Source organism: Lampris incognitus, chromosome 18 (assembly GCF_029633865.1).
Source record: "Lampris incognitus isolate fLamInc1 chromosome 18, fLamInc1.hap2, whole genome shotgun sequence".
Classification (NCBI taxonomy): domain Eukaryota; kingdom Metazoa; phylum Chordata; class Actinopteri; order Lampriformes; family Lampridae; genus Lampris; species Lampris incognitus.
In genome coordinates this window covers 18,130,189-18,151,550 of record NC_079228.1, presented here as the reverse complement: position 1 = coordinate 18,151,550, position 21,362 = coordinate 18,130,189, and the positions used below count along the sequence as shown (strand labels likewise).

The following is a 21,362-nucleotide window of genomic DNA, read 5'->3' as shown; positions in this document are numbered from 1 at the left end:
CTCCATCAGGCATCCCAGGCCCTCCAGGCTATGGTAAAATGGGACCCCCAGGATCTGTCGGCCAGCAGGGTGTGCCTGGGATCCCAGGCCCTCCTGGACCACCTGGCTCAAAGGGACATGATGGCCGGTGTAATCCTGGTGACTGTATGAGTCATCAAGTGGAGTATAGCCCCAAGGGCCCACCTATCAAGGGCCCCTGGTAGTAGGATAGAGGGATGGAGGGGAAGAGGGGAATGAATCAGAGACTCAAGGAGAAGATAAAAAGTTAAAGCCAAAGGCCAAAACCAGTTCCTTAAGTCAGTCCACAAGATCAGATACTGGAGCACCACTCAAAACTGGATAGGTCAGATCTATTCTCACAGCTACCTACTGCCGTTCCTCAGCAGAATCTCTGCATCCATAGCCAAGACCTTACTGAGACTGATGTCGACACAGTGACACCTGTAACATGCTGGTACCACATCGGCTCATTTCCTAAAAACCCACCAAATCACTGCCATATCCGGTGCCCTAATTTTGGTTCTGACACCGATATTCCTAAGCCTGAATTTGTAATTGTTTTTAACGACCCTGGCTGAATTGCAAGAAACACAAACTATTTCTTCTTTGTGACAAATTTTGTCCTCTTTTGCGTTTTTATTTTCTCTTTCTAAAGCCAAGAAAGACAATGCACGCATTTATTGCAGCACTTTGCTTCCACCACTCTTAATATTTCATTCTTTCTACACAGTCTCATTCTGGGTCCAACTGTTGCAATTGCAATGTTCTGTTTCTCAGCTTGAGGTGTAATACATATTTAGTTTGATTTGTTTTTGGTTTTTTTTATATCCCTTGGAATATTTTTTTTTCTTTTTTGAAAGTGCGACATCAAAAACCTGTATTCATACCCTCTTTCTTAGAACTCCTGTTTTGTACATATTCATATTTATATATAGTGGCTTTTTTATACATTTTTAATGATTTTAAAAAGGCTAAAAAATTGAATTGCCTCTTGCGTTGCAGTCGGTGGTTATATACCAACAAAGTTGTCAAAGGGAGATTTATCTAAGGTCTATAAGCTTTCAAAGTGGAATAATTTGTTCAGAAAAAGACAAATTATTTATGAGAGAAAATTGCTTTTGTGTGTGAAAGCATATTGGGTTTTGTAATTATGTTGCTGAAACTCATTATCGTGTGTCATTTCTACTCCAGTCTTCATTGTAAATGCAGCCATTTTAAAACATCTCATCTCCAACTGTATTGTAAAGTAGCTGTCTTCGCCATCTGCCTGCATCACCAGTACTTGTTTAGCAAAATTTAGACTTGAATTGAGCCCATTCTGCACTTGTACTGTATTGCAATATGCTGTCATCATTAAACTTTTCCGATCCCATCAAGTAATACCATCAAAGCCCTTTAAAGCCATAAAAAACATTGTTTACACACATTTTCCTTTTATTTAATCTTTTTTTTTCCTGTCTGGAGCCATATGGAGTTTTAAAGCTTAATCTGTTACCATCTCTGGGCTTAACTAATGCTAGCTGTAAAGGACCACTTGTTTACACCCATGAGCTGTGCTCAGATCCAGTTTCTCATATGTGAAAAGTTATCCTGTGCAGATACTTGCCCAGTCATGCAACCCTCTGACCGAACTTGTACTCACCAAAGAGGCCGTGGTCCTGTAGCTGTTCTCCTCATTCTTAGTTGCTGTTAAACATTGAAATAGCAACACTGCTGCCCATCCACGATGTGACCTGTGTATGTATTGCTGTGCAGCTGACAGTCAGTTACCATCATGCAACCATGTATGTTGTTCTATGAAACATTTCAGGAAGAAAAAAAAAGAAAGAATTATGCAAGACCGTGTGGCTCCTTTTCTTAACTTGAAGTGTGTGTGTGTGTGTGTGTGTGTGTGTGTGTGTGTGTGTGTACACAAGCAAACTTTACATGCCTAACTATTTATCCTCACATATGGTGGAGACCCTTGGTTATGGTGGTGAAAGAAACGTTTGACAAAAGCTGAGCATCTGCAGCATCAGGAGCAAGAGATTTTATTACACGCAGCAAAAGATAACGGAGTTGATACTGCCAAAGATTCAGGGTAGGAGGATTGAAGGGAGCCAAAGGAAGTAGGCTTATCCTGGGGAGATTTTGTTTTTTCTATTCCCAACATGATTCAGAAGAACATTAGATTTTACAAAAGGTTCCTCTTTATTGAATCGGGTTGACCTGAACAACCGAGAAAAAAAAAAACTTTCTTTACAGATGATACATATAAAGAACAATAAATAGCTTCTGGTAATGAATAATAAGTCATTATTTTAGAAATGCGTTGACACCTTGTGGAAAGTTGACAGTGGCATAGAGAGCACATTCTTGATACTACTGATTGGTTTTGGAGAGAAGTATGTAACTGTAGGAACTTTTCCCGCTGATTGGATTCATTAACACAGGATTTTTGATGGTGCATTTCATAACCCATTCCTTTTCCTCTACATAATCAAAACACATTTACAAAGATTTACAGCACTGCATTATGGGAGATGGGAGTGCCCATTGAGATATGCGGTTGCCAGGCAACAAGAGGAAGCGATAAAGCTAATTTTTTTTCTTTTTGAAAATGAGACTTGGGTAGAAAAGTGGAGGGGGGGGGAATGTACACATGAGGTAAAAACAGGGATTTCACTCCAGCTCAGATGAAGAGTCTCAATACTACATCTTACAAAGGTACAGTACTTTACTGAGTGTAAATCTAGATTGCAATCATTTATTGGTCATTTATTTTACACTTCCAGGTCATCAGGGTGTGGTGCCACAGAACAGGCAGGGCATTTTGATTTTAAAACATTGCATTGCATTTATAAAGGCACACCATTTGAAGTGAACATGTTACACAAGAAGCACCTTTCACCTGACGTAATGATGGGTTTCACGTGTCACAGCTCTCAGCTATCGCTGGCGTGGATGACGGGAAAATTTAAATGTTTCTGTCCCACGCCACCCTCGCTAAAAGAGGGGTGGGGTATTTTGATGTGACTGACATTTACATCACCCAGTCGACTAGCGGAGCTTGTGAATTCAGGTGGATGTGGGTGGCTGTTGTCATGGTGATGTGGGGGTTTTGAGATTGGAGTATGTCCAACCAATCGCAACTAAAGGTTGTCAGTTTCAGCAGGGGGCAATGTCAGTCACCATATTGCTGCCCCCACCCCTCGCTCTTGATGTTCACCAGCTGAGAGGAGTGGTCTCTCTCCTCCTCTTCTGCAATCTCTCTTTTTTTTCCTCTTTCTCCCAGATGTTGTGAGCTGCTGATGGGGAGAGGGGTCTCTAGACGTTGGGTCCTTTGATGCTACCAGCCTCCTGTAGTCTTGGCGAGGTGTATGCTGATGCGGCCAAACACATCGCCGCCTCACAGAACCCTGGGAGACCTGGCGGACCCGCCTTACCGGGGCGGCCAGCCTCTCCGGCTGAGCCCTGAGATCCTCGCTCACCAGGCCTGCCATCCCGAGCCACACCATCAATACCAGGAGGACCTATGAAAGGAGAGATATTCATGATTGGTTTTATTGATTTCGGTTGAGGTTTGTCCAAGTGTGTGGGGTGTGTGACAGATAATATTGCCAATAGAGCCAAAATAGCAAATAACGTCAAAAAAATGTACGCCATTATATTCAGTGCTGAGTTATACTTTCAGGATTTATAATCCTTGTCACAGTCTTTCTCAAATGGTGTTTACAGTATCTCAGTATTCATACAGCCACACATATTTGTGTTTGTTAGCGTGTTGTGTGGTTGGGTGCGAATATGTGTTTGCCACTCATAATTTGTGCGCATTGTTGCATTCCTATTACATTTACTAAGAGCATCTGTTAAATGGCTGCAGTTAATGAAGCTTTTAAAATGCTTTTGAGTAGGCTCCCCTGTGGCATTACTATGACGGTTTATCACAGCTATATTGCCAAGTTCCTCTCCTGCCGTTTTGTCCTTTTTTAAACTTATGGTCAGGTGTGGTAACGTGTGTAACGCTAGATTATTCAAAACAACCTCAAACAGAATCCACCAAGTATGACAGATGGAAAAGTCTCTCGGTTTTACCTTGTATTCCTGGAGGTCCTGGTAGACCTGGGTGGGGTTTGCCAGGATCTCCTCTCTCTCCTTTTGGCCCTCTTTTACCTGGGGAAGATAGTAGATAATGGCTTCACATCTGTGGTTAAAAATACTTTCATATGTACTTTCATTATGTGTGTACATATACACTAACACACTTTAGTCTGTGTCCTGCGTCTCTACCTTTGAGTCCTGTATTTCCAATCTGCCCAGGTCCCCCAATCATGCCAGGGATACCACGAGGCCCGGTGAGACCATGTGGCCCTTGAGGGCCAGGGGCTCCGGGGGGTCCAGGAGGGCCAGGCGGTCCCATTACACCCGCTCCGCCAAGCACGGCCCTCTTAGCACTCACTGCTACTGCTGCTAGCCTCTCTGCCATAGAAGAGATGAGCAGAAATATTATTTTATTGGGGGAATCGTCGTAGATTCAATTACATTGTAATGACGGGCAGCTGATTGCTGATGGAATGAAAGCGGGTTTGGGAAATGAGCTCATCTAATCTCCTGAATGGACATCAGGGGTGGATATTCAGGCTTAGTCGCTTACCTTGTAACATCTTCAGCACCACCTCAATAATATGCTGGTCAGATGCATCTCGTCCCTGCAGGGAGGAAAAGGGACAGGTTCAGCATTTAAAAAGGGATGTGTCAAGCATTGCCGTAGCTAAACAGGCATTTGGGTCATAACTTCTTGTTTATTTAACAACCAGGTAGATTGGTCGATCAATCAATAATCAATCAAATCAAGCAATCAAATCAGTCATGTTATGGCATATATCATATCGCAATCAGGAGTCATCTTAACACAGGAGTCATCTTAAAAGACTCCTGTGTCGAGATTTAAAACAAATGTTTGATGATGATATTGCTTGCTTGTTTTGATTTTTTTGTCTTTTGTTTTCTTTTATTATACATTTAACATTTTTTTGTTTTAACGTGCGAAATAAACAAATAAACAAAACAAAAAAACACACCGACGCTCCCTGAATGCCTGGCATGCCTGGTACACCTCTCTCTCCGTTGAGACCTCGTGGGCCCGGTAGTCCCGGTGGTCCCAGGTCTCCTGGTTTACCAGGGTCTCCTGTGGGGCCATTGTGTCCGAGGTCACCCCTCACTCCTTGCTGTAACGAGATTGTGAATAGATTGTGAAACTGTGTCAAGAAAAGAGCACAGAGAATAAGTTGAAATACAATACAAAGGTGAAATACTACAAAACAAAAACAAAAAAAAAACTAGGGAGGAAAAAAAAGCAAAAGCTGGGAGAATTGATTTTTAAATGGTAACCAGACCCACATTTGAGGGTGAGAAATTAACTGACAGGACGTGGAAGCAGGGCAGTCTAAGCTAACTGCTAGCCCATGCAGACCAACAGTTCCGATAACACCGGGCGGTCTGGTGGCGGCCTCGCCTGGCGTCGACTGTGGTGTTTTTGGTGTCGTCATGTGGAGTGTGGAGAGGTATGTCGAGGGTATCTGGCTAGGAGAGCCGGCGTTGGATCGGCTGAGGGGCACTGGTCTGCTGAATCCGGTGGGCTCAAGGACCACAGCTCCTTCCTGGAGCTGTGCCCGAAGAGGAAACATCGAGGGCGGTTTGACAGGACTGGGAAGCGGGGCAGGCTAAGCTAACGGCTAGTCCATGCAGACCGGCAGTTCTGCATGGACAGTCATCCTGGCTAGCGTTTGTCCCTTGGACAGTGATTTTTTTTTCTTTTTTTCTTTTTAGTTTGGATATGTGTGTTAGTTTGGATATGTGTGTTAGTTTGGATATGTGTGTTCTTGTAGTTTTTGGATATGTGTTTTTTGTCTTTGTGTTGCACTGTTGTGGGCCAAAGTCCTCCCGATTCCTGAATAGACAAGGCGTTATGGTCATTACAGCTGAGGAAGTTGTTCTTTTTTACATTGCATGGTGCTCACCTGTCCTTTTGGCCCGGGCTCACCAGACAAACCCTGTCGGTGGGAAAACAGCAGTCGTCTTATTCACATTCATTTCAACCATCTACACTTTCTGCTACAAAATGACTCTGAGCAACAATCCGGGAGTGACTATTGTTAATGAATGTTTGTCGCGGCACCACACACCCAACTTGTATCATCGCTTCACTGTCGTGTAAATAGCTCATTTGCCATCTGGACTATAATGAGGATTTGGATGGAAAGTCAAAAACATAAACTTTTAACTTTTGTTTTTCCCTGATGCTGATGAGTACAGCTTCATCTGTTATACATTTCCTTTTAAACTTCTTCCTCTAAAGGCTGTTTTTCTGTAAAATCCCTGGATATCCACAGATCCTCACATCAGCATCTAAATGGTTTCGACTGTGTAATGACGCCGGTTACCTTTTCACCTTTCTCTCCGGCCAATCCTTCAACACCGGGGTCACCCTGCAAAAGATGGGGAGGATGATATAGGATAGAAAGAAAACCACTGGTGCGGGTGTGTGTCAGTAAGGGCTGAGGGACAACAAGGTGTGCAAAGATAAGCCGGAGAACATCCATTTCCGAGATGCAGATTTGCTACTCACAAAGTCTCCCTTCGCCCCAACTTTTCCTTGGAATCCCTGAAAAAGAGAGGAGCTGAGTCATAAATATGGCGGGATGAGAAACGCAACACCCTAAAAAGAGATGAAGGGCAATATATTGATTCAAGGCATGGACGTCAGAGCACAAAGTAAGAAATATGTCAGTTTCTCACTAGAATAAGGGAAATGATAGCTCCAAGATTATCATTTATATTGCTTGGTACATTCATTGATTTACTGTGGATTTGTTTGGCATGGATTTATGGGGAAACACTGCCCCCAATGGATGAATCTGTGTAACTGAGTCAATGTATGTCTTCCAGCGCTGGCGATCTACTTACAGACGCACATACAATCAGATTGACACACACATACACACGTCCAAACATACATACAAATACACAAAATCAAAGACACACACACACACACACACACACACACCTTGTCCCCTTTGGTTCCAGTTAACCCCTGAGGACCTGGAACGCCGATGGGTCCTCTCTCTCCCTTGTTTCCCTGTTGAAAGGTAGGATGAATGGATGCTGAATACAGAGAAGCAGGAAGTGCCAGTATCAGATACCAAAGTCTTTGTTTCTTTTCTTTTTCTTTTTGCTGAGGTTATGCAGAGGAAAAACTCACAGACTTGCCAACTGCTCCCTGTGGCCCGACCGGTCCCCTCTGGCCTCTGTCCCCCTGTATAAGACAGGTGTAGTGAGTGGCTTGGTATTAAGCGGGGCTTTTCTTTGGAAAAAATTGTAGGTCTTTACCTTAGGTCCAGGAACTCCCTCCATACCAGCCTCACCAGGAAGACCAGGCTCACCCTGGGAGGGGGAGAGAGAGAGAGAGAGAAGGAGAGAGAGAGAGGATTTCGGGTACCTCCATTAGTCATGAATATCATCCACATGATAGACTCAACAAAACGACAGCATGGTGTCGTCCAGGGACACACTTCTATTGCTGGTGGTGAAGCAGGTGGGCTACGTTTTGTTTATATGTATATGCGTTACCAGAGGTCCAGGGACGCCAGCCAAGCCAACATGGCCTCTCGGTCCAGGCTCCCCCTGCAGAAGGAGGGAGAGGAAGACGGGCAAAGAGAGAGAGAGAGAGAGATAACATTGTGAACAATGTGGAAAAAGCAACCAGGTTACAGTGTCGACACGGTTTGAACGTGACTTACTTTGTCTCCGGGTCCACCTTTCGTTCCAGGACTACCGGTCAATCCCTAATGACAAAAAGAGCGTTTATAAAATAAAATAATAATAATAATTAAAAAAAACTATTAAGGTGTTTTATTCTGTCAGTATTATCATGATTGAACACAAGCTGCACAAATATTTGTGCATCTGACATACTGAAAAATAAAAAGTAAATATCGTGCTGGTAAAATATCGTGCTGGTATGGCCATTTGAATTGTCTGCAGGGAGTGTGCGTGGATATTACCTTCTATAAATCAGATTCTGGTTTTTAAAACAAGAGGTGGAAACAGGTTGAGTATGACAGCCTTTGCCATATGGTTCATGGCACATTGCCTTGCGGAGATTGTACTGCATAGAGTCCGCGCATGTATGTATGTGCGTGCGTGTGTGTGTTGTGTTACAGCACAGTAGGAACTGAAACTGGCTAACTTATAGTGTTTAACTTTGCAGCGGTGTTTGTGTCACTGCAATGACTACACAGTAAAGCTTGCATCTCATGCGCCATTACCCCTTAGTCAAGATAACACACACGCACACACACACACACACACACACACACACACACACACACACACACACACAGGTTTGATTGTGATAAATCACTCGTGGTGGGAGGCAGAGCGCTATTTCAAGGTGGTTTAAATTCTAAAACAGCTCGGGTCAGGGGGGGTCATTGTTAAACTGGATGAGTGCCCAGAAAGCAAACATACCAAAATTTTACGGGCTGCCTCTCCTCATTCTTAATGCCTCTGTTCTGGTTTGGTTGAATCAGGGAGCAGGGTGGATCAACCCCCCACCGTGGTCTGGGTAACAATGAGCCTTTACAGAAAGGGCTTATTTACATGGGGTTTATGGTGGCATTTTCTTTTCTTTTCTTTTTTTTCTTCTTCTTTTTTTAATTCAAACAGCCCATAAATTTACAGAAACACACACAAACGCACACACTTTTACACACACTGGTTACTCACTGCTGCTCCCTGATGACCTGGAGGACCAGGCATCCCAGGCTGCCCCGGGGCACCCTGCAAACAGAGAGGGAAGAAGAATAGCATACATAGCCCATTTAACTAAGACCGAACCGATTAATTCATATCAGCGTGACTGTCACCACCATTACGGTTGGAGACCCTCACCTTGATTCCAGGAATGCCAGGTGTGCCGTCTTTTCCATCAATGCCAGGGAGACCCTGAAAGGCAAGACAGATGAGTCGGCGGCGTTCAATCGGCAAACTCTCCGAACTTCATAATTGTGCATTGCTGTTAATGTGTCGTTAATGTGTTGCCGGCGGTGTGTTCACCCACATTCTCTCCCTTTTTGCCGACTGCACCTTGCGGGCCCTGGATTCCTCGGCCGCCCTGTGGGAGACAACCAAATTAGTGTTATTAAAATCAATTAATTGTAATCTTCTTCATTAACGTTGACATTTCAAATACCGGTTCAAGGTGCTGTGTTATCTCTGTGTTTAAACCACAGCTTTCAGACAATAATGGAAAAAAATTAGGCCGAGAGATTTTGGTTAATTGCTTACCAAATCTCCTTTTTCTCCCGGTTCTCCAGGTGGTCCTTGAGGTCCCTCTTCACCCTGTAAACAACAAAGATTCTTATAGCGCCTAGTGTGTGTGTGTGTGTGTGTGTGTGTGTGTGTGTGTGTGTGTGTGTGTGTGTGTGTGTGTGTGTGTGTGTGTGTGTGTGTGTGTGTTAGAGAAACTTACAGGAGGCCCGGGAATGCCTATGGGTCCTGTGATGCCCTTGTAGCCACGAGGCCCCTGAGGAAAACAAAAAGTGTTATCAATCACCTCAGATCAGGGAAGATGCTAAGTCACGCTAGGCTACTTTTCACTGTGATAAAGGGATAATTAGTGCTTTACTCTCTTTGCTAATGGCCGCTACACAAAGAGCCAGCTACTCTTGCTTTGGCACTAAGCCTGGGCCCTAACTTGGCTAACACGGCTAATGTTAACAGAAAGACGGATGGCTACAGTGGATCATTAACTACAGATGGAGGCACCATGGACCCAGGAAACCCCAACTCATTAGGGTAGGGGGGAGATTTGTGTTAGCATCATTTCCATATGTCCCCATTGCTGGTAATAGATGGTGTTTGTGTAGCAGGGGCAAGCCTAGCCATGCCTCCTTGGCACTCATCTAAGAAAGAGAATAGCCGTGTTCCCAAAAAAATAAAAAAATAAAAAAGAGGGGAGTAGAAAATGAAGGAACGTTTGATATGTGAAGTTGATAAAATATGTAGACGTGAAAAGATAGTACTCACCGCCTCCCCCTTGGGACCCATCATTCCTGGGTAGCCCCTTAGACCCATCGGACCCTTTAGAAGGACGAAAGGAAGAACAAGGATGAGACAGAATCCTGAGTCAGTCCAGTTTGTCAGTCTTGTTTTTATCACTTCAAAGATGGCACTGCGCTAAGAAGTAGCGGGAAAGACTCTCAGCGTACCGGAGGTCCTGGAATGCCCTGCTCCCCCGAGATGCCGACGTCTCCTTTGGAGCCCTAACGAAGGAAGAGACAAAACGACTTTTATCAATAATGAACATGTGCGTGCTAGCGGTATCAACCAGTGCAGCTGAACCATACAGAAGAGGAGGCAGTGCTTCAGTGCAAAGGCCTCTGAGAAACTTTGAGATAATCCTGTCGAGGTGTAAAACAAATTCCCAGCAGACTGAACACTGTCCTATTGCACAGCTTGGTTTCTGATGAGGATACAGTTTGCATCCATTTTGGATTCATTATAATGAAAGTTACGCTGTAAAAGAGCAACACTTAACACCATTTTACTGGGAAAACTCTACATGCAGCAATAATAACTTTTATTTGCTTCACCGCCCAAGTATTTGGAATATTTTCTCATTCAATTTTATATTCAATCTATCTATATATTTTTTTATTTAATTTATATATATATATATATATATATATATATATATATGTGTGTGTGTGTGTGTGTGTGTGTGTGTGTGTGTGTGTGTGTGTGTGTGTATATATATATGTGTGTGTGTGTATATATATATATATATATATATGTGTGTGTGTGCGTGTGTGTGTGTGTGTACATATATATATATTATTCAATTCATATACCTTTATTTATATTTTTGCCTCTCAGAAGTAAAAAAAAACCACAATAAAACCATTCATTGTCTGCACACAATATACTTTCTGGTCAATTAAGGTTACCATAAATCCTGTGTAATCTGTCATTTTAAAAAGACTCATAAAAGGTGATGCAGATTTTTTTTGGTATATAGTGATATATTGATATCGTCTAAAAAGAAGAAAATGTTATATGAATTTTAGTTTGTATCACTGACTCCTAACACAGTCCACATCAAACCTTGACACTGATGATTTCTATTGCCCATCTTCTGTATCCCGGGCATTGCACAGTAATTAATGATACACAAGAATAATTTAAAAGAACACAAAAGAATAATTGGCCTATTGTGTACACGCGTATGCCTTTCTTTCTTCCTTGAGGAAGCTAACGGGAAAGTAAACAGGCCGAACCCTCTATGAAAAAGAGAAGAGGAGAGTGAACGCTTCTCGAAGCACATCCCTGATTCAAGCGGGTCTTCTAACAACTAGCCCACGTAGAGGAATAGTGAATTTAACTTGGTGTAAAGAGCGTTTTCTGAGTGCAGAAACACTGCAAGAACGTTCTCAGTGTGCCGAGATCAGAGGCTAATTCCTGGGGCTCCGCTAGGTGCTCTCCTGGAGCCCGCTGTGTGCTCATTAGCTCTGCTTAATACAGCGAGGTGAGAGGGCCGCGCTAACCCCGACTCTCTTATCCTCCCCCTTTATGTACCTGGCTCCTCACCACCCCTTTCATCTGGAGAGCCGCTTGCTGACTGCAGGCCAGGGCCAGACCTGACTAATCGCAGCCAGATTAGTGCCAGTCATGTGCCTCAGGGGTCTTCATTAGAGCTAATCCCTGCCTCTGCTGATCCTGAATGATGGTCGAGTGGGTTAAGACTGTGTGTGTGTATGTGTGTGTATGTGTGGGTGTGTGTGTGTGTGTGTGTGAGATGTATGCCCCCCTGCACATGTGAGCCTATCTCTACGTGGTCCCAGCAAGCAATGCACACAAAAAGTGATCACAAAACTGAGTAGGCACCACTCACAGTTTTGCCGATGGTACCAGGATCTCCGAGAATACCAGCGCGTCCTTTGTGTCCCTGGAAGAAAATTGCATTGTAATTCAACGTGTCTAACCACAGTAAAATAACCACCACCAAGATTGTGTACATTTTTTGTTTGTTTGCAGAGACTGACTTGAAGATTGGAGACGACTCACCTTGACTCCCTGCAGTCCTTGAGGGCCCTTAGGTCCTGCTGGACAGCTTGTTGGACACTGTTTGGATGGAGGAGATGGGGCGGGGGTGGGGTATAAGGATCATCAAAAGTGAAGGACAGTCAAAAGATGTTGGGCAGGGAAAGGGGAGATGTCAACTCATCTTACCTGGAAATCAGCACTGCCCTCCTCTCCACCAAGAAATTTACCTGGAGGACCCTGGAGAGACAGGCAGGCAGACAGACAGACAGATAGATAGATAGATAGATAGATAGATAGATAGATAGATAGATAGATAGATAGGTAGATAGGTAGATAGGTAGATAGATAGATAGATAGATAGATAGATAGATAGATAGATAGATAGATAGATAGATAGATAGATAGATAGATAGATAGATAGATAAAGTCACAGTCAGTAAGGAGACAGGACGGCTATATAGTCCCAATATGAGCCAACTTTCTTTCTTTCTCTCTCTCTCCCTCTCCTTCTAACTTCTATCTCACTCTCTCTATTTATAGATTGAGATAGAAAGTAAAGTATCTCTTCAGGGGCTGATGCATTCCTGCTACAGTCAGATGAGACAGCTCACTGATCTAATGGGAGTTTATTTACCCTAGGACAGCACTAAAGCTAAACAAATACACTCCCCTGGGCTGGGAACATCACTCTCAATGAAGCCAGCCCCCCTTCCTGGAACCACTCAGAGATGCACACTGCAAAGTACAGGCACCACTGAAAAATAGACTAGAGAGTGTACCACTCAGAACTGTTTGTCATATTTCACCACTATCTGCCCATAGGGACCGATGTGAGACAGAGGGAGAGAGAGAACGAGATAAATCTTTGGCTGGATTTTGTGCTTTGCTGTGATGTGGTGTATTTTGGAAATGTAGGGGAGGTTCCTTATCTATTCTGTGCACTTGCACATGGCACATGTAGGTGATGCATTTGCAGCTGAGGTGGTAAGAATGATGTTTTAGTAAGTGGGTGGACCGTGATCCTTAAGTCAACGGCACATCCGTCCATCCATCCATCCATCAGCTACATCCACGTAATCCAGTTTAGGGTCACGTGGTCTGGAGTCAAGCTCAGTCCATTGAAGGGATCTTGAACATTTATTAGTTAGTCAAGTATATAGGTGGGCATATTGTGCATAAATGTATGGGGGATCGTCTGTTGATGGTGCTATTGATCACCTGGTAGGGTTAAAGGTTTCAGCAGCAGCTGCAATATCTTACGTTTTCATGACTGATCGCACTATTCCCACCTCAAGACCGTTATCGGTCATCCGACATTGATTTTATTTACTACCGAACAGCATGGATTCACATGCATTTCACTTACGGGAGACATTTTACGTCAGAAAATAAATATTCCATGAAAATGATTTTTTTTTTTTATCAAATTATCATTGATTAAAATTAGGGATGCACCAACATCACCTTTTCCAAGCTGATACTGATATTGGTACTCTGCCGATCCGATCCATACTTTTACTGAACAGAGCTTGAGATTGACTTTGACTATTAGTTTGGGGTCAGTGGACAACATAACAGACATAAAATCAGTTGTTTTTTTACACTATTAAAATATACAGGCTTTTATGTGCTAAAATGCAGTATATCATGCCATTTTGTTTTTATTTATGATATGATATATTCACGGCTTTTGGTATTAGATTATAGTCTTGGGTAAAATCTCTGGTAATGATATTGCAACTTAGCCTGGTGTTGGCCTGGTATCAGATACCAGTAATTAATATTGGTGCATCCCTTAATAAAACAAAATGATTTATCGATAAATAAATAAACAAACAGCCTTGCCCAAATCATCAGCAGAAAAAAAAAGGACCTAAGATGTTCCCTTACTTACCGGCTTGCCAGGAGGCCCAGGAAGTCCTGGAGGTCCAGGTGGACCCATTAAACCCTGAGAAAAGCACAGGAAGATCACCAGGAAGATGGGCGGTTATGAAGGGGAATTAGAAGATAGTGTCAGTGTAACGGTACACAAGATACTGTCAGTGTAACATAACAACCAATGGCATCGAACCTTGGTTGCTGTATCACCAATCTCCCCCGGAAGACCAATTGGTCCAGGAGCACCCTAGACGAACAGAGAGATGTAGAAAGACAGTGAGAGGAACAGATAACAGAGAGAATAAACACGGGAGACTGTAGCACACGGCATCAGAGAAAGATAATCTGTGAGTCATACATTGTTAAAAGACACAAAATTAGGGATAAACAATGGAATGATAAGTGTTTTAGATCATCCAAGCTACTCACAGGTAGCCCGGGAAGGCCGGCTCCCTGTGTGGAGAGCAGAGGAGAAGGGGTTAAATCACTGCTACAAACACGTCGAACCAATCCGTCAAAGTGTCCATTAACATGCGGTATATTCAGTCAATAATTGCAACATCAGTTCAATAATGTATGTGTACAGCAGTGTCGGTGTGCAAGACAAACAGCAGTATGGAAGGAAACACAGAGAGAGAGAGCAATCATTTCTTTATTTGCCGTGTCCTTTGCTTGAAATGAATTCTAAACAAAGTAATTACGGAAGCAAGCCTTCTCGGTGCCAGCAGAGCCCACAGGGCACGGGTCTATCTTCTGTTTCTGTAGCATTAGGCAGCTTGATGTACAAGTACAACCCCCCCTTAATTCCAAACAAAGGATTTCACTAATAGTGTTGCTTTCAGCCGTGTCATTTGGCAGCTTGGTTTTGTCGTTGGAACGTATTTTGAGACGTCTAATAAATGGACAAATATCTCCATCTAGTGGTCACCTTTATCAACTACAACTACTTATAACACCCTTGGTGACTTATTGTGATTTGTTGGTATTAATGAAGGCAATGACCCTATTCAGTGCCAAATAAAATCATGTGGCAAACAGTAATGTATGGAGGAAAACAGTTTTCATCTTTTTCAAGAATTATTAGTGGAACAGGCCAATGTCAGGAACTGAAAACCATTCAAAAACCAGGCTTGCTCAAACCAGTAGAGGGCACTGCTGTTTTGAAATAAAGACGTAGAAAAGAGATCAGCTGCTGCATCAGTGTGCTGCATGTTTATGAGAGTGACCTAGTATACAAAAATATAACTTGAAATTCACCTGGTGAGTTCAACTGTTTCATTTTTAAAGTATCATGAAAATATTCTTATACTGAATTGTCTAACCCACCATCGTTGTAGTTTAAAACGTAGGAAATAGCTTAGGATTCATATTTAAGCCACGTTTTACTTACAGGAGGGCCAGGCTCACCGCTTGGTCCGGGCTGACCCTATAAACAATACGATCACACATGAAATTACGATGTTAGTAGAGATCAATTACATTCATAGACAACACATATCATTTAGAGGAACAACAATTAGGGGTGTGATTGGCTGATGAGTTTCAATATTCTAACACTGTTGGTGATTTTGTTGCTGGTGGCTAAAAATGGAAATTGTTGATTTTTTTAAGGAGTATTTTACCTTTTAATGCCATGAAGCTGATGCCATGAAGAACAAAATACAATGGGTAAGCACAACATTGCTAAGTATCTTGATGTTACAGAAATTGACCCTGTGAATTTTATTTTACAGGACAGTTAATTTGATGACTAGGCCACCCCACCATGTGTCTGGTGGACCTTTGGATCACCACATGATTGATATTCATGTCTGACTCAAGCCACGGCAATAACAAAAAAGATACACAATAACATTGGAGTTAAAAGATTTTCCACATGACAGCAAAATGTTGGTCAGTTTACTGTGTCTGACAGTGTGCTTGACACTTGCCTTGGGCCCTGGGCTCCCGAGAGGACCCTGATCACCTTTTGCTCCAATCAATCCCTGGAGACAAAGGGAAGTAGATGGAGGAAAACAGACAGGTACAGGAAGAGAGAGAGAGAGAGGGGTGGAGAGAGAGAGAGAGGATATGGAAAATACAGGAAGATTAAAAAGAAAGTTATCAGCTACAGTGGTACTTCCTATGCACTACATGTGACCCCTGCAGTCACATTAGAATAGGGCTAATAAGCACTTGATCAAAGTTGACATCCCTGTTGTAAATAATTAGGAAGCAAATAGGGGACTGAGATTCCAGGACGGATTATAAACTAAGTCCCTCTGGAATGCATGTGCGTGTGTGTGTGTGTGTGTGTGTGTGTGTGTGTGTGTGTGTGTGTGCGCGCGTGTGTGTGTGTGTGTGTGTGTGTGTGTGTGTGTGCGTGTGTGTGCGTGTGCGTGCATGCGTTCCTATCAGCATGTGACCATTGGTCTCTGAGACTTAATCCCCGGTCTGATCAACACTAAGGCAGGAATTTATAATAATACAGTTGGCCTACAAACAGCCTCAACAGTGTTAATGGAATATATAAATCTTGTAGACAGAGCAAAGCACCGCTGATACATTTACAATGAGGGAATTTAGCTGATGTGCTTATCGGGACTGATTTAGCATGAATGTGAAAGTAGAACATGCTTGAATTCTCAAATCAACATTAACTCTCTCTCTCTCTCTCTCACACACACACACACACACACACACACACACACACACACACACACACACACACACACACACACTGTCAGGGGACTTACGTCGATGCCATTCTCCCCCGGTACTCCATCAGGACCTGGCTCGCCTGGCTCTCCCTTAAGTCCCTACCATCAAACACAACCTATTGTCATAAACAACAATAAAGGGCACGTAAATCTTCATGTCACGGCTTTATGAACTGCAGAGACAGAGAACTTACCAGAGCACCAGGAGAGCCTGGGGGTCCTTTGTCTCCCTGTGGACAAAGACAGAGATTGGATGTTAATACTTCATGCCAAACACAGGTGCTTTAGACCCCTTAATCCCCCTTGACCTTGTGCTTATGATACCTGTGTGAGTATACTTGTAGGGTTTTATGTGTAATGCCATAAAATGTGAATATCTTTTTACAGCAAACTGAAGCCCCCCAGCAGTGTCCTTCACTTTTCCTCTGGCTTTGATAGTTACAGCCAATCATATCACAGTTATCATGAACTTCTCTTTTCCTTTTTAGCATTTTCATTTCTATTTCTATTTCTACTTTTATTTATGTATGTTTATGTTTTGATATTTTTACATTTTATATTATTATTTATATTTAATTTTCTATTTTCTATTTTTAATTTTTTCTATTTATTTATATTTTTTCTATTTATATTTTCATTGCATTTACATTTTCAATTTTAGCATTATCCAATTTCCCCTCAGGGATGAATAAAGTTCTGATTCTGATTGTCAGATCCGGTAAAATGAGTGCCTGGGGGAAAGGGGACGAACCTGCATCGCTATTGTGATGATGTGTGTGACACAAACATTTTGTTATTCTTATCACAACGCAGTCATCCAGACCACACAGCTGCCAGTTCAGGAGTGAACTGGCCCGGAGGAGGAGTTTCTGAACTTTCATTACCATGGCTGCATTAAATTTTCAATTTGCATTTGCCTCTACCGCCCCCCTCACCCACACCTGTGCAAATAGAGCAGGGCGAGCTAAATGAACAAGCATGAATGAGCCTCCTCAGTATTGGGTAAGGGTATTTGTAAGAGAGGAGGGTTAAGAATATCTGCGTTCAGCGGGTCAGAAGGAACATTCATTATTCCAGCTGTATTTAATCATCACCCTGCTCAACCTGGAGTCCAGCCGTGACTGAAATCTCTGATGAGCGGCGGATCGATGGTAGCTCGACACATGCAAATCAATGTCAAAACTGAGATGCATGTTCCTGCTACATGCAGACCTATGTATGGCACACAGTAGGCCTGGAATCTAGGCAGATCCAAAGACCAGATCTTAAACTGAATCAGGAGAACTCGAGTAAACACTGCAGTCCTTAGAGAAAGGAAGTTTACCTTAGTGGACTTCCAGTATTTCTCTAAACTAATAATAAGCAAGTGTAACTTTTATTTGACTTTGGTTGAACTGGCAAAAAGTAAACTTGTGGGCAGTACACTTATAAGGGAGTAACAATGATATAACACTCTATATAACTTGTATGTTACAATAAAACTTTAACTACATATTTCATGTACTTCATGTACTTATAAGTACATTTTTACTTCCCCACAGTCAGTACACTTTTTATTCTTGAGAACTTTAGAGAAAAAATATTTTGCAAGTTTTTTTTGTGCAATTTTTTGCACGTTTGCTTCTGGCTCTTCTAGCGTAGCGATGGATATTCTCTGCATAGCTTTTGAGCTTGTCTCCACCTAACCCTAAGAATATCTCAACTGTATCACATTACTGTGACATTAGCCCCCAAACTAACTCTCAGGAAGAGACCCCCTTCTCAAAGACCCCTCTCTCTGCTGTGAACAGTGCTCTTTTGTACCCGGGTGTTTTCATTTGCAGCGCCCTCAGGCGGTAAGACCGCGCTGGTGCAGAAAAGCACAGGCTGGTATTTCCCCCCCGTACAATGATGGTCTTTGTGACAACCTGCTGGCACCGGCCAGGTCCGGTGTGTATACTCACATCAATGCCGTCGGACCCCGGCGTGCCAGAGGGGCCTGGCAGGCCGGGCTGGCCCTGCGGTCCAGGTGGGCCTCTCTGAAAGAAGGGAAGAGATAGGACGGCTGAAACCAACTTGTCTCGGGGAGACAGAACTCGCTGATTGCTTATTTAGTCAGTCATACACTGGATTGCTACAGATGAATCAATTACTCACGGATAAATAATGATGACAATAACAACAATGAAGAGGAAAATATGAGAAATAAGTTGTAATAATCCATCTGATACAGTATAAAATGCACTTAAAATGAAGCGTTAACATCATCAAAAACACAAACAGAGGATTGTGTGTACAATTATTGCGTTGCATTTCCTCTTTTTGGTGTGTCTTTTCAAACAATTTGACAAAAAAAAAAGATAATATGCAACAACAAGAACCTGCAAATCACCACAGCAACCAAGAACAGGTTGATAACGGCGAGGAGCAAAATGCAGAAAATCAAATCAAATGCTGGCAGAGGGGTAAAAGGAGGTGAACCGTGGTGGAATGTGTGTGTTTAAGGTGTGTGCTTGCAAGTATGTGTGTGTTTGCAAGTGTGTGTGTGTTTGTGTGGGGGGAGGGGGGTCATGAGACTGTCAATGTTTATCAGGCCTGCTTCCCACCCTCCCTCCCCTCATTTTTTCATCCCACCACCCCTTTAGCGCTTCAGGATTGCAATTAATTTCTGATCAATCAGTCCGTTCGGCAGTAGCGGAGTCCTCCAACCATCCTCCAAAAATCCCCAAAATCTTCAGGGGAAAAATTATTCCTCGACATAAAAACCGTAGGTCAGGCGGATAACGTGTAGGTGTGATTCCAATGGAGTCTTCTGGACAGACAATCTCTGTGTCTGTGTTTGAGTAGGGGCATTCACACTCAGGAGGAAATGTGTGTATAGGTAGGTGTTTGTGTGTGTGTGTGTGTGTGTGTGTGTGTGCGCGCATGCCCAATACATTTCCATATGTCAGGGTAAAAACCTCCCTTTGTTGGTATGTTGGTAAAAAGAAAATCCTTAAAACTTGGCTCAGTCTTCAAGGTGAACAAATTCCAGGTAAAGGAAGTATCCAAAGTTTCGATATTTCCACGTTTCCTCTGTGAAAACTGCTTCTTGGCCGAACCTTCAACCGAGACCAGATTGTAGTCCGAGCTCGATGCAGGTGATAATCCACAGACGACGGCCACTTTTCCTTATACATCCAAGGTAGCAAACCTGTTACAAGCTCATCATTCCTGCACACTTACATGAAATACGACAAGGAGCCACCGCAGACAGATTTCCCACGTTGCTGATTTTCCAATACAACTTCCCCCATTTCTATCACTTCAATGAAAACCAGGAAAGACCTTTACCATTATAACCCTAATCATTACCCCCGATCACAAGACAAGCCCTGCCTGGTTAAGTGCAGCATCCCAACATCCCATGTCCACTCACCACTTGGGCCAAAGCCAGGCACAGGGTCTGCAGGATCACCCAGCTCTTCAACAAGGCAGAGAGAGCAGCCATCGTCCCTCTCTCCTGTCCCTCTGTCCTCGCTACACGGACTCCTCTCCTCTCCTCTCTCTCCTCTTGGCCTTCCCTTACGTCTCGCACAGCCGGTAGGATAAGAAACGGTGGGGTGAAACGGTCCCGCGAGGAGGGGGGATGGGAGATGTGCGCACAGCCCCGAAAAAGTCCACTCGGCGAGAGGTGAGCTTGAGTAGAGAGGGATGGAAAGGGGGGGGGGGAGGTGGAATCAGAGGAGAGGTGTGACTGCCCTACAGCCTGCCCATGAGAACACAGGAGCCCCCATGCACACACACACGCACCCACACGCGCACACACACGCACACAAAAATGGACACAAAGCTCTAAAAAGTTTGCTGTCTCTCTACAGGTGGACCACAAGCAAACGGCCACCCCTCACATAAATATGCAGCCAGCAAACAGATTCTTCCAACCTCAGTGGCTGGTCTTCCTTACTGCCTCATGAATAATGTGTCTTTTCTTAAAAGGTTCCCACAAGTCAGCTCTCTGTCTGTCCATCTATGTATGTCTGTATGTCTGTATGCCTGTATGTCTCTATCTATCTATCTATCTATCTATCTATCTATCTATCTATCTATCTATCTATCTATCTATCTATCTATCTATCTATCTATCTATCCATCTTTCGTCTGTGTTGCGTTAGCGCTCACCCTCAGCTTTTCAAACGTGTCCTGTGAGTTGTGTACAGAATCGTGGAGAGGAACCGGGCTGTTCGGGTCATACTTAAGTAGCAGTGGAGATTAAATGTAAGAAGGGACGGCTGCCCTCTTTTTAAATGAAATGGTAAAACTGTGGCTTACTTGTTGACGAAGTAATACCAGGAAGGAAAAGCAAATTACTCACGGACCCCACTTCTTCAGCAACAACCGTGCTCAGTTACATGTGTGATTACTGCCACCTGGTGGTCAAATTGGATATGACCGTTTTGCTCGGCAGTGGTCGACAATGGCCTTCTTTTTAGGATGAATAAATGAAAATGATTGGGGACAAGTGACCCTATAGTGACCCCTACATCTGAGAAGTTATACTACATCCAAGCGAAACTTAAGCATGCATTGCATAAAGACAAACGAACAATTATTTGGTCCACTAGATGGCAGCAAATATAATCCAAAAAATACAGCAAGTTGCTTTGGGAGGCTTCACAATTCTCAAAATTGATGAAGATGATGACATATCTAAAACTGCTGTGAGGAAAGTGCCTTTCGCAG

At 43.2% G+C, this 21,362-nt stretch overlaps 2 protein-coding genes across 4 annotated transcripts in view; one reads left to right on the top strand and one right to left on the bottom strand.

Annotated features, from left to right (window-relative positions):
• col16a1 (collagen, type XVI, alpha 1) overlaps positions 1-1,838 on the top strand; it is an 89,262-nt gene extending 87,424 nt beyond the window's left edge. For both annotated transcript variants that reach the window (XM_056298558.1, XM_056298557.1), the window contains one exon: positions 10-1,838. In XM_056298558.1, the coding sequence (XP_056154533.1) occupies positions 10-203 (194 nt within the window). In that variant the 3' untranslated portion in view covers positions 204-1,838. The remainder of the gene's footprint in view (positions 1-9) is intronic.
• Positions 1,839-2,040: 202 nt separating this feature from the next.
• col9a2 (procollagen, type IX, alpha 2) lies at positions 2,041-20,998 on the bottom strand. 2 transcript variants are annotated; one of them, XM_056298401.1, is made up of 33 exons: positions 20,995-20,998; positions 20,059-20,318; positions 18,605-18,679; positions 16,856-16,891; positions 16,698-16,760; positions 15,894-15,947; positions 15,353-15,388; positions 14,392-14,415; positions 14,156-14,209; positions 13,979-14,032; positions 12,271-12,321; positions 12,106-12,162; positions 11,933-11,986; positions 10,251-10,304; positions 10,069-10,122; positions 9,512-9,565; positions 9,328-9,381; positions 9,101-9,154; positions 8,932-8,985; positions 8,767-8,820; positions 7,779-7,823; positions 7,609-7,662; positions 7,369-7,422; positions 7,241-7,294; positions 7,046-7,117; positions 6,608-6,643; positions 6,423-6,467; positions 6,000-6,032; positions 5,061-5,207; positions 4,634-4,688; positions 4,270-4,458; positions 4,075-4,152; positions 2,041-3,512 (listed from the first exon to the last, which is right to left on the bottom strand). In XM_056298401.1, the coding sequence occupies exons 2-33, from the start codon at positions 20,128-20,130 to the stop codon at positions 3,307-3,309; spliced, it is 2,076 nt and encodes a 691-aa protein (XP_056154376.1). In that variant the 5' UTR covers positions 20,131-20,318; positions 20,995-20,998; the 3' UTR covers positions 2,041-3,306. The 2 variants fall into 2 exon arrangements, with proteins under 2 accessions (XP_056154376.1, XP_056154377.1); XM_056298402.1 differs by lacking the exon at positions 20,995-20,998 and adding an exon at positions 20,802-20,905.
• Between the last annotated feature and the right edge of the window lie 364 nt (positions 20,999-21,362).